This window comes from Pipra filicauda, unplaced genomic scaffold (assembly GCF_003945595.2).
Source record: "Pipra filicauda isolate LSUMZ 115617 unplaced genomic scaffold, ASM394559v2 scaffold396_size653610_pilon, whole genome shotgun sequence".
Lineage (NCBI taxonomy): Eukaryota > Metazoa > Chordata > Aves > Passeriformes > Pipridae > Pipra > Pipra filicauda.
In genome coordinates, this window is record NW_024104527.1 from 142923 (window position 1) to 160636 (window position 17714).

A 17714-nucleotide genomic window follows, 5' to 3' on the forward strand; every position below is an offset into this window, starting at 1 on the left:
CTGCGCACCCGGACCTGTGACTGCCCTGCTGCATGGCTGCTTGTGACTGCTTCACAGGGCACCAGCTGTCCTGTTCCTTTTGCCCCTGCTGAGAGCTCCTCTTCCTGTCTCACATGGGGCTGGGATGCAACACAGCTCTCCCAGCAGGTCAGGACTGCCCCTCTGGGTCAGCATTCGGCTGTGTGGTGACCTCAGTGGTTCCCATATGGCCAGAAGGGGCAGAGCTGGAGGCTGCTGGGCAGCTCTGGGTTTGGTTAGCTTTTCCTTTCTTCTGTTTCATCTCATTCCCTTCCTCTCACTTCTCTGTGTAGCACCATCTTCTCTTTATCCTTCTGCTTCTTGCTTTGTAGGAGCCTTTGTGTCCCTGTCCTTACCTTTCTGCCTTCCCTCCTCCATCCTGGCACTGATGCCGAGCTGACCTCCTGTCAGCAGTTCTTTGTGCTGTCTCATAGCTCTTTGTGGAGATCTATCCTTCCTCTCTCAACTTTCCTGTGGACCTTGCTTCTCTTCCGTTGTTCACAGCAGTGTGAAGGCTCCCATGCAGCTGGTGCACCTGGGTGTCCCGTGCTTGTGGGCCATATGCAATTTGCAAGCCATGTAACTAATTCTCTGTGCCTTCAGGCTGGGGTAAAAGACAGAGAAGTCTGTGGAAAAGTAGTGCTGGGGTTGCATCTCTTGTCTCCAGTGCTGGTGGCACACAGAGACCTGAGCAGCCTGGTGTGCTCCTGCTGCCATGGAGGGTTCAAGCACTTGGTGAACAGCAGCCTGGGCACAGCTGCCCTGCGTACGCACTTCTCTGCTCCCCCAGTACCAGATTCCTCTTCCCCTGGGGTTGGTTGGTTTATTTTTCCTTGAGATTTGTGCTCCCTTTTTCTCTCTGGTCCTGGAGCACTGGGAGCTGTGTGGAGCTGTGGGTGAGGCTGAAAAGTGGGATGCTGTGCCCTGGCATAAGAGCTGATTCTCCTATGTGCCCAGAGCAGCTGTGCTGGCTGTGTGCCACCCTGCTCTGCTCCTTCAGCCACAGTGACCCACCTTGAGAGCCATGTGGCCCTCAGCCTCCCAGCAAAGGCTGCAGCTGATGGTCTGCATCCCCTTACCCTTCAGGCCCTGCAGGCACTGAACTATCCTCCTGCATGGTTTGGCACCTGACTGAGGGTTTTTGCAACCTCGTGGCAGTTGCTTGTCATGAGTGTGTCACCAGTGCTGTGGACGGTGTGCTGTGCAAATGCCTGCCCTGCTGCAAGGCATGCTCCTGGCTGGTCCATAGCTATTCCTCCTGAGAGCCACGTGCTTCCTTGCTGGCTTCCCTTCACCAGCGATGCTTGGCATCTCTCCTGCTGCAATTTGTCTGTTATCCCCTGCTCTGTGTTCAGCCTTGCCCAGGAGCTCCAGCCAGACCTAATGGTGATGGATTTGGCCACAGGCAAAGCAGCTGCCTCTCCTTTGGTGCAAAGGCAGCTGTGAGGCCTGACCCTGCACAGCCCCAGGGGAAAGTCTGGGGCCCTGTCCAAGCACCCGTCTCCCTGGGAGGAAGAGGGATTGGGGGTACACCCATGTCCCAGCTGCCTAGGCAGGCGTTGTAAGTCCTCACCCAGGGCTTTGCATCAAGGGCCCAGGAGCAGAGCTGTGCAAGCAAGAAAAGCATAACCTCAGCTCAGCCCAAAGCCCCCAGGCACTGTGGTATGGGACACAAGTGTCCCTTTACCTCTGCAAAGCCAGTGCAGGACTTTGAAAGAGCCCAAGGCCACGCCTGACAGCAGGGCTTGGGCAATGCGGGAAGGGTGGCAATGCGGGAAGTGCCTCCTAAGCTACCTCTGCCTGGGCAGTCAGGCCCCCAACACCAGGCTGAGGCAATGCCAACAAGGCTCCCTGACCAAACTCATGCTGCTACTGCTGCTGTGTCTTGTGAAGTGGCTGTAGAGTGGGTGGTGTGTGTGCACGTCTGTCAGGGCAGCAAGCACAAGGTGGTGAGAAAGCAGAGATGTGGATGGGGCAGATACCAGTGCTGGGGTGCTGTCCCCTCCCTCACTGATGGGCCAGCACAGGATGCTGGGTTGGAACTCCAGCATGCAGAGAGGGGATGGAAGGGCACAGGGACAGTAGGGAAACCTCGGTCCTGCTGGAAGTGTGCGAGCACCAGGTGTGTATGAAGCAGTCACCTGCCCCGGGGCTGCCCACAGGGGCCATGGGCATCACTAGGGAGGAGAGTGCAGAGGCAGTGCTGCCAGTGCCAATCCTCTGAGTGCCTTGTGCTGTGCTGTCCCCTAGGTCAGGCTGCAGGCACAGATGCCAACGTTGCCAGCACCAACTTCACCGACGGCATGAAGGAGGAGACAACCCGTGGCGTGGCAACCCAGCACGTGAGTCAGGGCAGCGCGACACTGGGAATAGGGGTGGCAGAACTGGGCACTGCACCACTGCCAAACTGTGTCCTAGCCCCTTTGGAAACGCCCCCATCACCCTCTGTCTTTGTCCCTCTAGAGCAGCCCCCGAGCCCTTAAGGAAAGTGGGAACACCGAAAGGAGAACAGCGCCCACTGTGCCAGAGCGGGAGCTGCGAGCCGAAGAGGAGCTGCGGGAGCTGAAGGCACAGCTGGAGGAAGCCGGCTTCTCCTCTGTCTCCCACATCAGGCAAGAACTCCGTGACTCTGGAGCCAGCGGGTGGCAGTGGCTGGAGGGGACACCCTGCATCCCAGCCTCTGCCTGCCCTTCACAGTGCCTTGTGCCCCTAGGAAGGCGATGCTGAGCCTGTGCCTGGAAAATGCGGAGCTGAAGGAGCGGATGGGTGAAGCCACATCGCTGCTGGAGGGCGGGGAGCAGGAGGAGGCTGGGCTGGGCAGCCCCCTGGCCTCTGAAACCCACAGGCTGCAGCGGAAGACCCGCAGTTCCCTCGGGGACCGCCCGGCCGGAGGCAGTGGGGATGGCCAGGGGGTCCCAGCAGAGAGGGGAACTGTGCCCACCAAACGCCCAGCACTGGAGGCACGATCCCAGGATGACATGCCCAAGAGACCCTGCCCTGGAAGCCCAGGTGGAGGGGACAGGAGCCACGTAAGTGCACAGGGGACTTAGAATGGGGATGAGGATAGAGATGGGGATGAGGGTGGAAATGGGGGGCTGATAGCTCATCTCCCATCTGGCAGGTGGAGGGCACCGTTCTCGGTGGGGGTTGGCCAGGGCTGGGCACAGAGCTGCATTCCCAGGTGGCACAGGGCCAAAGGCAGTGCCAGGAGCTGCAGGACAAGCTTGCCGCCTCAGAGGCCACAGTGCGGGCACAAGCCGAGCAGCTGGAGAAGTACCACGTCCTGCTCCGTGAGTTAAAACCGCGGGTGGGACAGGGAGTCTGTGCCGAGCCTGGCATGCCCTGTGCACTGTGCTGTGCATGGGGCAGGGGTGGTGAATCCTGCCCGGGGAGGACCCTGAGCTGAATGGGCTGCCCAGCAGGTGAACCTCACACCCAGCAGCTCAGCAAGCAAGTGCAGGTGGACTTCCAGGACCTGGGCTATGAGACGTGTGGGCGAAGTGAGACCGAGGCTGACCGGGATGAGACCACCAGCCCTGGTAAGGAGAGCCAAGGTTCCAGGGATCCCTATGCTTTGCCTACCTGGCATGGAGAAATGACACACTGTGCCCTCTACAGAGTGTGAGGAGCCAGACATGTTCAGTGAGCTCAGCCTGGGCGAGGAGCTGGGGTCCCCATGCCAGCTAGGGGTGCCCAGAGCAGGCAAGACTGCCCAGAAAGTCATGGCCCTGGAGGATGTGGGGGCCCTGCACCAGCACATCCAGGACCTCAAGGCACAGCTGCTCAATGCCAACAAGGTGATCCAGAGCCTGCAGCGCCGTGCCCGCTCCATCTCCGTCACCAGTGGCTACACCTCGGGTGCTGAGCGGCCTCTACCAGGTCCCAAGGCCTTGGTCTCCCCAGCCCACAGCCTCACTGATGAGGATGAGGGCTGGCAATCGGATGGCCATGGCACCCTCTGCCCACCTGCCCTGAGGGCACACCATGACCTGCAGAGCCTGGTGCACCGTGTCGCCCTCCTCGAGGCACAGCTGCCCTCAGCCAAGCCTGGAGGGGCTTTGCCCAAGGAGCTGCAGTCTGCCACTTGGCCAGGGTATGGTCCTGGGGACTGGGACTGGATGGGGGGCTACGGGGGTCCGCAGGAATTTCTCAAGGGTGGTGGCTCCCTGTTGCATGTTTTCCCTGCAGCCAGGTTCCTGGGGTGTTTGCATGGTGGGGTAGAGCCCCAGCAGCGGACAGTGCACAGACTCCCTCCACGGCACTCTCAGGGAGTCTGACTGCCCTGCCAATGCCCTGCCTGCCCATCTCTCCCAGGAAGTACAACTCGCTGATCCAGGCGCAGGCTCGGGAGCTCTCCCACCTGCGGCAGATGCTGCGGGAGGGCCGGGGCGTGAGCCGCAGCCTGGCCCAGCACCTGCGGGACGCCCTGCGGTCCTTCGAGGACCTGCTCCGCGGCACTGACATCGACTACTACCTGGGCCAGGGCTTTCGAGAGCAGCTGGCCCAGGGCAGGCAGCTGGCTGAGAGGCTCAGCGACAAGCTGGGCACCAGTAAGTACCTTTAGGGGGCCAGTGGGAATGGGTATTGTGGGTGCACAACAGGTGAGGAAGGGATGCTTTGGTGGGTGAAGGGCTGTAGCCACTCAGACATCTTGTGCTGGGCTGTGCTGTCCTGCTCTGTTTGGGGCTGGGCATCCTTAGGCATGGAGACACTGACTGACTCTTCTCTGCCTTGGTTTTTCAGGAGATCGACAAGATGGGGAGGATAAAACTAGTCATGAACTCCTGGCACTGAGGTACCTGTTCCCAAGGAGGGTTCATGGGACCTGCTTGGTGTGGGCACCCTGGGGTCTATCACTGCTCTTGGGGTGGGGGGCCCAGGATGCCCTCAATATCTCTGCTTCAGGCACAGATCCTGGGGCTACCTCTGCAGCTGGGGACCCCTATGGGGGCTCCATGTCTCCAAGTGCATCACAAGTGGGACATGCCGTGTGGGGTGTCATGTAGGAAAGAGCTGTGGGATGGAGGTCACCCTGACCTGCCAGCCCAGGTGACAGGCTACCCCTGCAGGCTCAGCCGGAAGCTCCAGGAGAAGGAGAAGGTGATTGAGAGCCTGGAGGTGAAGCTGCAGGACCGCTCTGAGTCCCCAGGTAGCAGCTGCCCACCCTCCGAGTCATCCCACTCTGCCACGAGCTCCTCCTTCACGTCTGAGGGGCTGGAGCCCTGCTCTGATGGGGATGCAGCCAGCGAGTGCAGTCAGTGCCATGAGGAGCCTGCCCAACTCACAGGTACTGCAGGGTGACCAGGGGCCACAACCACCTCTGGACATGTGGACTTGGCTGCTTGGGGTGTGCCAGGGTCCCCAGTGCCCCCAGGGAGAAGGGATCTTTGCTAGGCTGAGCCAGAGCCACGCTAACATCTCTCTCTCCATCTCTAGGCCATCAGTTGGACTCCTTGTCCAAACCTGTTAGTGCCCCCTTGCCTGCACTGGCCCCTGGGCTGTCCCCCTTCTTGTCTGCTGGGCCCCCCCCTCCCACGGCCCCACCATTCCTGGGCTGCTGTGGGACCTCTGTCTGCTCCCTGGCTGAGGCAAAACAGGAACTGCAGGTGCTCCAGAGGCAACTGGGAGAAAGTGAGCACGCTGACTCTGGCTTGGGTTTGGTCCTGCCTGCCCTGCATGCTGTGCTGTGCCTCATCCCCTCCCACCCTCTCTGACCTGCCTGTCCTGCCCTGGACCTTCTGCTTCTTGGGGCTATGGTTTTGAGGTTGGGTCCCATCTCTCTGGCTGACGGATGATGGGGACATGTAGCTCTTGTGCAGAGAGGTCTTGGTGGGTGGAATGGACACAGCTGGAGGCAACACTAGCCGTTGGTGTGGGCACTCGGGTATCCCAGGGCCTTTGGTAAAGGGTGGTTTAGCTAGTTGTTCTGTAGGAGTGGGGCTGGGACCCTCTACTTTGTGTCCCATAATCAGCAAGCTCTGGGAGAAACTCTGCTCTTCAGCAGGAGTGGGTTTGATCAGGGTGGGAGGTCAAGTGATGGGGGATCACTGTGGGGGGACACTGGGCTGCACTGTTGGGCAGAGCGAGAAGGGGGCAAAAAGCACATGATGGGAGTGTGTTGCCTCATTTTTCGTCCCTGCTCATTGTCCTTCTCCTCCCTGATTTGCCCTGTGTGTGGAGGTGTGGCACTGCCCGTGGCACCAGCAAAGCCTACAGTCCCACTGGGCCCCTTTGGAGAGGGCAGCAAAGCCCCAGCATCGTTCTGCCAGCACGGTGCACTGCAGAGCCTGGCTGAGCTCCCCGGGGCCACCTCAGCCCGTGTCCTCTGGGACGTACCCCCACCTGGCCAGACACCTTATGGGGCCCTCCCATTGGGGTGCACTTCCAGCCAGAAGCTAACAGGTATGGTCCATGTTGGAGACCACAGGGGGCATCCTATGTGTGTGTGGGGGAACGGGGAGGAGATCTGGCACCAGAATGACTGTGGGACATGACTCTGGCATGGGGCAGGATAGTGGGGATGGCATGAGGCAGATGGCACTGCCCTTCCTGCCCTGAGCCCTCTCCTTGGCTGTGGCAGGGGCAGACCTGCTGGAGGAACACTTGGTGGAGATCCGCAGCCTGCGCCAGCGCCTCGAGGAGTCCATCTGCACCAACGACCGGCTCCGGGAGCAGCTGGAACGCCGCCTGGCCTCCACCAGCAAGGCCAGCGGTACGGGGCTGCACTGGGCCAGGGCTGCCGGGGTCCCAGGCTCTGCACACCCTGTTGCACGGGCAGGGTGCTCATCCCGTGTACAGTGGGGCACTGGGGAGAGCGACTCAGCACTGGTCCCCTCTGCAGGATTGCCCAGTGATGTCTATGCCCGGACACCGGAGCTGGGGCTGCAGCTGAGCGGGGAGAATCAGGCTCTGCGTGAGGAAAACCGGACCGTGCGGCTCCAGCGGGACCACCTCTCCCAAGGTAGGGCTGGGCCACCAGCATACTGGGTCTCAGTCCCAGAGGGCTGAGTGTGGTGGCGGTGACACCTCCATGGTCTCTGTCAAGCAGAGCTGGTGCGGGTGCAGAAGGCACTCCTGTCTGCCTGCTCCCGGGTACGGGAGGCTGAAGCAGAGCTGGGCCAGAGGCGTGGGAAGCAGCGGAGGCTGGCAGAAGAGCTCGCTGAGTGCCAGGAGACTGTCCGGCAGCTCCGGGACGAGCGGCTCTCTCTGCAGGAGGACAACAACAGGTAAGGTTTGGGGCACTGTGACCTTGGGGCCACAGGACTGGGTGGGCACCAGTCCCACGTGTTACCCCTCTGCAGGCTGCAGCACTCAGTGACACTCCTGCAGCAGCAGAGTGAGGAGCAGCACCTGCTCCTGCAGACCCTGCGTGCGGAGCTGCACGTCTACGAGAGCCTCCCTGTCCCCTCTGCTGAGACACGAGCAGGTACAGGACCCGTGCCCAGCCCCCTCAGCCCCTGGTCTTGGGGTGCCTGGCCCCTCTGCAACCCTTGGGTGGTTCTAAACACCTCTCCTGTTGTGGCAGCAGGTGGGACATGGTGGCCTTGCTGGCAGGCAGAGAGGGAGGGCAGGACGCCAGCAGCCCCTGGCACAGAGCCACAGATGTCCACAGGGGCTCAGATGCTTCTTGTTCTAGGCTGCTTCCCATCTCCTCCAGTGCGGGATGTTGGCACAAACTCAGCAGCTCCCCTCTTCTCCCCGCTGCCCTCTGACACGGTGGTGGCCCAGCGGATGGACGGTGGGTACCAGAGCCTGACCACACACAGGTCTTAGGAGCTTAGGAGCTGCTGAGACCTGACAAACTCATGGCAGCACTCTTGCTGAGTAAGACTGGAGAGCTCAGGGCAGAGCCAAGCCCCCAGGATGGGATGAGGAGGACCACGAGGGGAGCAGGCAGGGTTCCTCACCTATCCCTGCTTGTTCCAGAGCCACAAGAGACAGACCCCCTGGTGAGGAAGAGCGAGGGACTGACGGGGGCTCATGTTGTTGGCCGCCTGGACACATATCAAGCCCTGGAGCAGCACATTGTGGAGGGGAAGGCCCTGGCCCGTGAGCTCATGTGTCTCACGCGCCCGGCGCTTGGACTGCCCAACTGCCAGCTCGCGGGAAAGGAGGTAAAGTGTGGGCAGGACGGGGCTGGCAGACCTTTGTGCACCATGTGTGACATGTCTCCTGAGCCCAGAATCAGCTCTGAGGCCTGCAGGGCTGGCAGGAGGCAGGGAGCCTCCAGCCTGGGGGCTGCTGCTGGCACTGTCCTGCCACACTGGGCTGGGCACGGCAAGTCCCCAGGTGTAGAGGGATGTGGGTGCCCCAGCAGCACCTGCTCCCGCACCCTTTTCCCACAGGCTCTGGGATGGGCAGGGACAGGGCAGGGGCACCTGTGGGGCAGTGCCAGCACCCTGCACAGCATCCTGGAAGAGTGTGTGTCTCTCCTCACTGCCTTCTGGAGCACCATGCTGCCTGTCAACCTCACCCAGCACCAGGGCAAAGTGAGCAGGGCCTGGGGACTGGCAGGGCACTGGGGCTAGGTGCTCACTGCTCATGACACTCCTCTCCTCTCCTCTCCATGCTCCCAGGAGCAGGCACTACAGGGTGAGATTGCAGTGCTGCGGGCCCGGCTCTCTGAGAGGGAGGATGCTCTGCAGAGCACGGCCAAGCGGCTGCGCAGCACAGCAAAGCTCAAGGACAGCATGGAGCACTTCATCGTCAGCCACCGTATGTGGCCCCAGTGGCACGGCCAAGCTGGCTGGTCCCCAAGTACCTGGGGTGGTTCCACAGCACAAGGGCCTCACTGACCCCATCTCTCTCTCTCCCCTGCAGTGACCAGGACCCACAACGTGCTGCGCAAGGCCAGAACGAACCTGGAGGTGAGTTTGCCCTGGCAGCCAGTGTGGGATAGGGATGGGTATCTCTACCCTAGTGAGCCCTGATGGCCTGGGGATGGGCACAGGTGACACACACCCTGTGGTGGCGGACAGGGGATGCTGAGGGCCAGCTGGGTGCAGTAGTGTGTTGGGGGGGGCACACATTTTTGTTGTCTATCTGCAGCCTATGTGTCCATGTCCCCAGGGCACAGCAACTCTCCCTCTTACTGCCACGTGTGGTCTCTTGCCAGGTGAAGGCCCAGCAGGCCCTGCCTGTCTCTTGAGCCCTAGGCAGGGCAGGGAGCGATGGGCCGCCATGGAACAGCCTGCTGGCTGCTGAGTCGTGCCATGCCAGAGGGCTGGAGCAGACCCTGTCCCTGCTACTCGGAGGGCTGGGGTGGACAGGGGTCTGGGGTGTGCTACACTATTAGTGGGTTTGGGCTGCTGTGGTGGTTGCATGCCCTTCGCCAGCCTTTGCTTGGCATTGCAGCAGCAGCTGCTGGCTTGGACTTTGCCTGCCCCACGCTTCAGTGCTCGCCCCCTTCCACCCTTGGTGCTCAGTGGGGTGACAGAGCCCTCCACACTGAGCACCCCTCGCCCTGGGACCTGGTCCCACCTGTAACCCTGCTGAGTACCCACCCCTGCTCATGGATGTATGTATATGTATATAGACAGAGGTATCAGAACTGCGTTTTGGGGGCTTCCCAGGCATGTTGGGGCCCCAGCGCGGGAGGAAGATGTAAGAAATGCCATATTCTGTTCAGTGGCTGAAGAGTCCCCAATAAAGGTTACCTTTGGGTTGTGGTGTTTCTGGCCCGCCTGTCTCTGCAGCAGTGTTCCCCCTCCCCAACCCACCTGCAGCACAGGGTGCCAAAGGCACCAGCTGGCCCCAAAGGGGTGGCTCTGTGCCCCACCCCAGCACCCCTAGGGCAGCTCTGTGCCCTACTGGGCGCTGCCTTTCCTCCTCTTGCTGTTTCAGAGCCCCCCTCCAACACCAGGCAAGCAGCACCGAGAACAATAAATACTGTAATAAATAGAGAAATGCCTGTCCCATGGCACTGCTGCGGCAGCAGGCGGTGCAGCCAGGGTCCTGGGGTGCCTGCCCGGCTCTGCTCGCCCCAGGCCCCTTCAGCGTGGGCATGTGCCAGTGCCCCTCTGGCTATGATGAAGCCAGCCCTGTCCCATAGAAGCACTCAGTGTTGGGGACAGAGCAGTCACAGTCAGTCCTCGACGGTGCTGTCCCAGCGGCAGGTAAGCGTGGCTGTGTCCGGCTGTACCTTCCACCCTGCTGGCTCGATGCTGAACCTGGCAGGGGGCTGGGGCTCCAGAGCTGAGAGCCCTTCTCAAAGCTGGGGGACAGCCCCACAGCCAGGGCTGTGGGACAGGGCACAGGTAGCAGGCTGGAGTGTCACGGAGCCCCTAGTGATCAAGGTGGCCTTTGGAAACTCAAGACCAAGACACCAGAGCAACCTTCAGCAGGTAGGACACATTCCTGGAGGCCTGGGCTGGGGGTAGTGCTAGCATCACCTTGAGGCCCTTGCAGGCTGGAGAAGACAGTCAGGGTGAAGCCCTTTCCGTGTTGGGCGTGAGGAAAGGCTGTTCTGGTGAGCAGCAAAGTGGTCCCAGAGACTCACAGAAGCCTAGGGGAGCTGCAGGTGGGCGGAAACCAAGGGCTAAATCGAACCACACCAGTAGGATGAGACAGTGTCACAGGCCCCAGCGGCCCTGGGCTCATTGCCAGGGCCTGTGTCCCTGCCAGGTTTGAGGCTGGAGCCAGCACCTAGTTCTCACACAGTCCTGTGGCCCAGTGTGTGCAGACAAAGCGGCGTTTCGTGTCCTGCGTGGGGGGTGGGCGAGGCTCTGGCTCAGATGGGCTTGTACAGCAGCGTGGTGACGTACTTCTTCTTGTAGCGGTGCGTGGCACTGAGCACCATCACGCCGTCCTGCGAGAGGCACAGCGTCAGCAGGGGGACTGCGGCACTCCCAGGGCAGCCCTTGGGAGGAGGGCTCTGGGGGCTCAGGGAGCTGCCCCAGCCCATCCCTGCTGTCCCAAGTCTCACAGCCTGTGAGACACATCCAATACAGGATGCCAGGGCAAAGGATCTGGTATGGGGCTGCTCAGCTCCACCACGGCGCAGGGCGGCAGCTGAAGGGAATTGTAAGGAAGCCACAACCTCCACCCCTGCATGTGCCACACTTCAGTGGGCAGCCAATGCTGTCTTTAGTGGATCCTCTGGTCCCATCTCCACCCCCTAGCTGTCCGAGTTCTGCTCCCTGCAGGTGCTGCAGGCTCCCGGAAGCTACGGCAGCTCCCATTCCCTCACCCGCAGCCAAGTGGGACCTGCGCTTACCTTGATGGAGAGCGCGTAGAGGTGATTGAGCATGACGTGGTTGGGTTCGGGCAGCAGTGCTGGGTCACACTAGGAGGAGAGAAGTGTCACAAGGGAACAGCAGAGCCCTGATCTCCCAGCCCTAGCCAGCACAGGGAGCTGCTGTCTCAGGCAGTTTGAGCTTGCTGGTGTCTGAACAGGAACAGAGCTCAGCTAAGCACCAGGAGGCCAAATCAGTGTGGCTAATGGGAAAAGTGATGCTTTTCCTAGGAAATGGCAAGGGCCAGGCCTCAGCCAAGGGGAGATCAGGCTCCCTGCAGACAGGACTCCCCTCTCACCCCCAGTGTGGCTTTCTGTGTGGGCAGAATGCTGGTACACACCGAGATATTGGTGTCCTTGTTCAGGATGACCTGGAGGAGATGAGGTGGGAGGATGGGTGGGGATTTGAAGCGCTCCTCGGGCCGGTATACGTACATCTCTTGGCCGTAAGGTCCAGGTGGTGAGCTTGATAAGTCTGGAGAGAAGAGAAAGGAGGAGACATGAAATGGGTAAAGCAGGATGGGAGAGCACAGAACAGTATCCCAGAAGCTGAGAAGGACCCAGCAGGATCTTTCAGGCACAAATATCTTCCACAAGCTATGGCCAGGTATCTATCCTTTAGCAACAGTTCAGCCTTTTCACAACAGAAAAAGCAGCCAGGTGAGCCCGGGGCATTTCCAAGCAGGGCTTTAAGCTGGTACATGCACTGACACAACACAAGCACCCCGGGGTATCCACCACAAGAACCCTGCACGTGTTCTCGGCACAGCCAGGTCCCTCTCCCACAGGAAGCAGCTGGCTTGCCCCAGGGTTGTACCCTTGGCAGCAAGGACACAGGGATCAGTTTGCCTGTATGCTCTTGGTACTGCAGGACTGCCTGATGAGGGGGTCCAGGAAAAGCAAATGGGAACTCTAGACTGAACAGCTGCTCCACACATGGGAGGGTCCACGGGAGCTTTCGATCACTGGAAGCTGGACTGGCCCCATCTCCCAGCTATATCTGATCTGATAATTTTGGAACAGCCAGCACCCAGAAGGGCTCCACCTCTCTGAGCTGCTGCTGCCTGCTGGCTTCTCTCCAGCAAAGTGCCTCTTGCCCAGGCTGGGAAAGGACACGGAGCTGAGCTGTATCTGAGATGGGGTCGTACCAGGGACCAACACACGACTGAGCTGCCTGCCAGCATTACACACCAAGCCAACACTGCTGGTGCCTGCGTGGTAACCTAACCTGCTGCTGTAACACAAGCAGAGGGGGAGGTCTGCAATGTGCTACCACTAGTACAAATTACCTTGGCATGTAAACCAAGAGCAGCTGCTGAAAATAACCTGGATCCTGCTCTCACCTAGCTTGTACCCCGGATCAGATGACTTACAGTTGCTCAGACAGAAAGGGCTGATGTTCCCAGCGTTCACCAGTCCAAAACGGCTCCCTCAGCCGCGCACAGGCACTGGCTCTGCTCCGGCACTAGCACAGAACAAGTTACACCAGCACGGCCCCTCCAGAGAAACGAGGCCTCAGCCGTGGGCTGCTGCCAAACACTACTCATACTGAGTGCAGGCCCACACCTCCGCTCAGGGGGTCTGTTCACCCCAGAGCAGTGAGTCTCAAAGCAGAGGAGGTGGAAAATAGCACATGCAAAGCTGTAATGCCACAAAACTCACCCCGACCTGAGGTTTCTGAGCTCTCCAGGGAATCCACCTTCAATGCATCGAACACCTCGAAGTCAGACTTCTTGACGTGGATTAGGTTGTTAATCGTCCCCATCTGGCTGGTGACCACGGGCTGGAGAGAACTGAGGTAAGAATCTTCCTGTGTTCACCTCCAAATGAAGCACACTCAATGCTTCCCAGATCCTCCCAGCCCAAGCTGTCTTTGCTGTACCACTACCACAGAGCACAGGTGGCTGGTGTCTATCTCTGCTCTATGCTTGTTTATCCTGGGAGGATTTCCCTTTGCTCCTAGGCTCCTACATCACCTCCTATTTTCATCCTCCATCCTGTTACATGGGTGTGTTCTCCTTCCCATGCTGCTACCGCATGATCCAGTTTGGAGAACCTGCAAGTGAGTGATGACCCCATGGCCCATCTTCCCCTGTAGACAAATTCTCAATGGGATTTAAAGGCCTTCTGGCATTTCCCTGCCCCTCCCCAATACTTCCCCATAAAGCATGACTAAGTCCAGAGGAACCAGCCTCTGAAAGGACTCAGGGGAGGGAGGTGCCCCTTTTGTTTTGGCAGACGACCTCCTTTTCTTCCTGTTCCCTCTCTGTTGCAGTTACATCCTGTCTAGTTCCCTGAAGACAAGATTTGCAGGGATAAAGCATTGACCATTACCTCAGATGGGTCATGGACCCACTGGCCATCCACAAAAAATTTGTACTGGTGCTCTCCTTCTGGGAGATCCAGGATAGCAACGAAGTCATTGTGGCTGTGCAGAAAGAAAAGATGTGCAACAACATCACCCTGTTGATGCTCTGGAAGCTGCACTTCCATGGGGCCCCAGGAATCAGCACTGCCCAGCCCCTCTACCCCAACACCTTCATGTAGGGTTAGGCTTGCTCATCATCAGTGACCTGAGGCATGGCCACAACAGGCACAAGCATTCCAAGCACTAGCATGGCTCAAAGCCCTGGGAGCCCAGCTGCAAGGAGAGCAGGAGGCAGTCCAGCCCTCCAAGCCCAGAGAAAGTGGACGTGACAGACACCCTGTGCAAAAAACACTGGAGAGGATGCATGGGCAAAGCTCCTGGCCCTGTGCTGGCATGGCAGGATGGGAGCAAGTGAGGCAGCTGTGTTTGTGAAGTCTGCAATTCCAGAAGAATTACTAAGAGTCCTACACAAAGCTTTCATGTAAATCACAGACGTGCTGCAGAACAGCAAGACGTGCGAAGGACAACCAACCAACCCCCACTGACAGCAATACAAATAGGCATGGGGTAAAGCCACAGCCAAGGGAAGAGCTGGCAGCTTCCAGAGGGCTGCTGCATACTTGGGCAGGGCTCTGCTGCCAGGACTGGCTCCTGCATGCCATATAGCTGGGCAAGCACAGTGGCCTATCCTGTCCTGTCCCTCTGTTTCACAACTTACCACAGTCCCTGCAGGACCATCAGGGAAGGAGCTGACTATGTATCTGTGCTCAGACTCCCAGCTTGGATGAACAGGAAAAGCCAGGCGAGCAAAGGGAACAGCGACCAGCACAGAGAAGGGAAAAAACATTCCTTGCAATGGAACAGAGGAGAACATAGAGCGACCTGAAGGACTGGCTACCTCTTGATGAGTGGGATCTTAGTGCTCCAGTTGTTGAAGGATCCAGAGATGAAGACCTCTTTGCCTCCATCGGCCCAGCGGATGACAGTTGGTCGAGCCTGTTGGGATGGTTTCACTGACTCCTCTAGATCTGGCTGCCACGACACAAACTCCTTGTCCCCAGGCATCTGAGCAAAGAAAACCAGAGCCTAAGACATGAAGACAACCACGAACACATTCACTTTCCCCTAGCCTCTACCACCACACCTTCACATCCCAGACAGGAGCACTGCAGAGCTCCTCCAGCCTCCCAGCTCCCCACAAACCCCTCTCAAGGCTGGGAGCACAGCCCCCCAGAGCCAGTGAGCTGAAGCTGTAGAGCGGAGGCAGGGAAGGGAGCGGCCAGCCCCTACCTTGGAGTCATGGGAGCTGAAAACGCTGGGGTCATCAGTGCTGCCCACCATGATCTTGTGCGGGTGCTCCTTGGTGGGGTGGGAGGCACCGGAGCCGTCCGAGCGGTGGGACTTGGAGCCATGGCGCTCCCCGGACACTCGCTCGCTGGTGGTGTTCCCCATGACAGCTCAGCAGCCTCTGTGAGGGAGAGAGAACAACACTGTACCTGTGCACATGGGCAATGGCAGCGAGGAGAGGAGCAAAGGCGCCGTTTCCCAATGCTCTTTGCCAGAGGAGATGGACAGTAATCCTAAAAGAGGCCCAAAGTTCATTCTCACGACCAAGGTTGGAAGCTGAATGCTCAATAAACAAGATAGTTCAACTTAATTATAGCTGTATCCTTAAGAACCATCACTGTAGTTAAGCTGGTAATTGTTAAGACTCCAAAACCAATATTAGTTCACCTGTGTCCAACATCAGCCCTCGGCAGCCATCAGAATTGAGGGGTTGATGGGAAAAATAAAGCCAACCTTTATTGGCAAATCATTGCTTAGCGTTAACAGAGCCTCTTTCACAGTCCCACAGTCAGGCTCTACAGACAAATCCCCTACATCCAGCCAGAAAACAAACAGAGAGTGAAAGTAGCAGCTGTTTTACAGCTCCCAACAAGTCTCCAAGAGCTCACAGGCAGAAGAGCAGAGTCTTGCGCCTGGCAAAGATGACAGAGAGCATTTAAAGTGTCCGAGTGGAATCGCCCAAGCTGGAGCTTGTCCAAGGAGTGGGGCTAATGCTGCGCTGTCTGTAAAAAGCTCAGCTCTCAGCAGCATTTACTTATGATTCACCAGGCAAGCCACCGTGTCAGCTGCAGCACAGCACAGCCAGGAGGTCCGCTTGTTGTGACTGAACCAGTGGCACCACCCCGAGCACTCTGGCATCTGCTGGGCTCTCTGGAGGCACACAATGAGGGAAGGGCAGCCCCAACCACCTCAGCATCCCTCTGCAGCTGGAGATGAGCTGCCATCCCCAGTCTCACCCAGATCAGAGAAAGCAAAACAGGACAACTGACCAAGCCACAAACAACCACACATCTCTTGGGACAAACAACAAAGCCACCGCAAGCTACACAGGATTCTTCAGGCCTTACCCAGCTCTCAGGAGCTAAGATGGATTGGGGCTCTTGCCTGCTTCTCAGGCTTATTTTGCAGCTTTCAGCTTACCGTGGCCTCTGTGGAGCAAGGCAAGGGCACAGCCAGCCTTACTTCATGTGCTCACTTGTGACATTTGGAGGTTTGTTTAGAAGATCAAGTTATATGAAGGGTGCCAGGCAAGGCTGCCAGCCAAAGCCAGGCTTTAGAATATTATGAAGCAATTACTAAAGTATTTCTTAAATCCTGAGGGCTAAAAGGCAGCTCAAGAGGGTAGCTAACCCATATCTCCACCCTTCTCAGTGCAGATCAAGTGTATCTGATGATCCAGGTCAGGTGAGCTGCACCTCTTGCTCTGACATCTTCCCCCTCTGCTCTGAGGAGGCTCAGCCAGCTCCTCACAAAAACTGCCCCTGTGCCACTAACCTGTTGTTGAGGAGTTTCCTCCCCAGTACCTCCACTAAGGATCCCTTACTTCTTATCTACAGGGAGGAAGGCAGGAAAGGCTGAACATCCTCTTGTACCAGGACAGACCTGAGAGATACATGCAGGTGTTAATAGATGTGAAACTTCCGTTTCTCTTCTCTAAAAGAAATCCAGTCCTTCTGTCCCTTACAGGTCACGCTCTCTAAACACCTCCCGAGTTTATCCCAACCGGTGGCTCCTTTCTGGTGTGTGCCATCCGAATCCCCTGCATCGAACACACAGGCACCCTTGCTTGTGCTGGGACAGCAGCCTGTGGTACCTGGCTTTGCTGAATTAACTTCTACAGCTCAAACCCTCCTTGTAGCTGCATCCAGACCTTGTAGCACGGCACGCTGTGATGGTGTGACACAGGTACGTCCGAGTCACAGATGGAAGCGCTGCCCACACCAGAGCCCAAGCAAAGCTCCGCGGCGTCTCGGCGCATCGGCTCCCAGTCTGGCAGCGAGCCCCCACCAGCCGCAGCCGCAGCGAGGTGTGTGCCTGCCTGCCCCATGGCAAGGCCCCTTCGGCTCCAGCCAGCCCCACCTCCCCACTCTGAAAATGACAAGTGAAATACACCAATTCCCCCCGGGATCTGTCGCGCTCGCTGCCTCTCCCACCCGGGCAGTGCCCCGCGCTGGGAAGCACTGTCCGGCACCCGAGGGGTCTGTGCACAGGGACGGAGGTCTCTGCCCAGCATCCCGCCGGGATGGCACCTCCCGGGGCTGGCGTGGCCCGGGGAAGCCCGATCCGCCCGGGCTCTCCCTCCTCCTGAGGTTGTCGTAAGGTTAAGGGGATGAGCTGGGAAAGCGGGGGAGGAAAATCTCCCTCCGAGCAGTCAGGGCTGGGGCGGGGGCAGCCACGGCGGGCTCGCCCAAACCACCCGCGGTTCTGCCGTGGCCCACGGGAGGAGCGGGACGCACCGGCAGGGACGGGGCCCTCCCGAGGGGCTGCGAGCCGCGGTCTGCACCGGTGCGGGCTCCGGGACACTGCCACACCGCCACACCGCGCGGCCACGCCTCGCTCACCGCCTGCCGCGGCGGCGCCCGGCCAGCCGCCACCTTCACCGCCACCCACCCGGGACACCCCGCCACCCGCGGCCCCGGCCCGGCCCGACCCCACCTGCCGCCGCCGCCGCCGCCCCGCTCTCCGCCTCTGTCCAAGATGGCGCCACCCCCCGCCGGCCGCTGCGGGGCGCTCTGGCCCGCCCCCGCC

The 17714-nt window shown here is 59.3% G+C and overlaps 2 protein-coding genes across 12 annotated transcripts in view; one reads left to right on the forward strand and one right to left on the reverse strand.

Annotated features, from left to right (window-relative positions):
- LOC113995101 (myomegalin-like) overlaps positions 1-9692 on the forward strand; it is a 35223-nt gene extending 25531 nt beyond the window's left edge. For 3 of the 8 annotated variants that reach the window (XM_039385107.1, XM_039385108.1, XM_039385105.1), the window contains 20 exons: positions 2269-2360; positions 2482-2630; positions 2732-3047; positions 3140-3308; positions 3441-3557; positions 3637-4111; positions 4333-4568; positions 4762-4813; positions 5088-5305; positions 5455-5649; positions 6199-6420; positions 6599-6730; positions 6860-6979; positions 7067-7244; positions 7320-7444; positions 7655-7756; positions 7945-8507; positions 8595-8733; positions 8839-8885; positions 9134-9692. In XM_039385107.1, the coding sequence (XP_039241041.1) occupies positions 2269-2360; positions 2482-2630; positions 2732-3047; positions 3140-3308; positions 3441-3557; positions 3637-4111; positions 4333-4568; positions 4762-4813; positions 5088-5305; positions 5455-5649; positions 6199-6420; positions 6599-6730; positions 6860-6979; positions 7067-7244; positions 7320-7444; positions 7655-7756; positions 7945-8507; positions 8595-8733; positions 8839-8885; positions 9134-9166 (3680 nt within the window). In that variant the 3' untranslated portion in view covers positions 9167-9692. Of the gene's footprint in view, positions 1-2268; positions 2361-2481; positions 2631-2731; positions 3048-3139; positions 3309-3440; positions 3558-3636; positions 4112-4332; positions 4569-4761; positions 4814-5087; positions 5306-5454; positions 5650-6198; positions 6421-6598; positions 6731-6859; positions 6980-7066; positions 7245-7319; positions 7445-7654; positions 7757-7944; positions 8508-8594; positions 8734-8838; positions 8886-9087 lie in introns of all 8 variants that reach the window. The other 5 variants (XM_027734856.2, XM_027734849.2, XM_027734848.2 and 2 more) reach the window with 4 other exon arrangements.
- Positions 9693-9889: 197 nt separating this feature from the next.
- Positions 9890-17680, reverse strand: PRKAB2 (protein kinase AMP-activated non-catalytic subunit beta 2). 4 transcript variants are annotated; one of them, XM_039385113.1, is made up of 8 exons: positions 17622-17680; positions 14910-15087; positions 14518-14684; positions 13586-13679; positions 12914-13034; positions 11593-11726; positions 11234-11302; positions 9890-10825 (listed from the first exon to the last, which is right to left on the reverse strand). In XM_039385113.1, exons 2-8 carry the CDS (start codon positions 15069-15071, stop codon positions 10748-10750), a joined length of 825 nt encoding a protein of 274 aa, XP_039241047.1. In that variant the 5' UTR covers positions 15072-15087; positions 17622-17680; the 3' UTR covers positions 9890-10747. The 4 variants fall into 4 exon arrangements, with proteins under 4 accessions (XP_039241047.1, XP_027590663.1, XP_039241046.1 ...); XM_027734862.2 differs by lacking the exon at positions 17622-17680 and adding an exon at positions 16461-17487; XM_039385112.1 differs by lacking the exon at positions 17622-17680 and having other exon boundaries at positions 14910-17487.
- Positions 17681-17714: the final 34 nt, after the last annotated feature.

What these genes read in the sequence shown, in the direction of transcription:
- PRKAB2 (XM_039385113.1), bottom strand. Translation starts at nt 15,071, where the DNA reads ATGGGGAACACCACCAGCGAGCGAGTGTCCGGGGAGCGCCATGGCTCC. An exon ending in CTCAGAAACCTCAGGTCGGG is followed by an intron (nt 11,727 to 12,913) that starts GTGAGTTTTGTG and finishes TCTTCTCTCCAG; the next exon opens with ACTTATCAAGCTCACCACCT. An exon ending in ACAAGGACACCAATATCTCG is followed by an intron (nt 11,303 to 11,592) that starts GTGTGTACCAGC and finishes CTCTCCTCCTAG; the next exon opens with TGTGACCCAGCACTGCTGCC.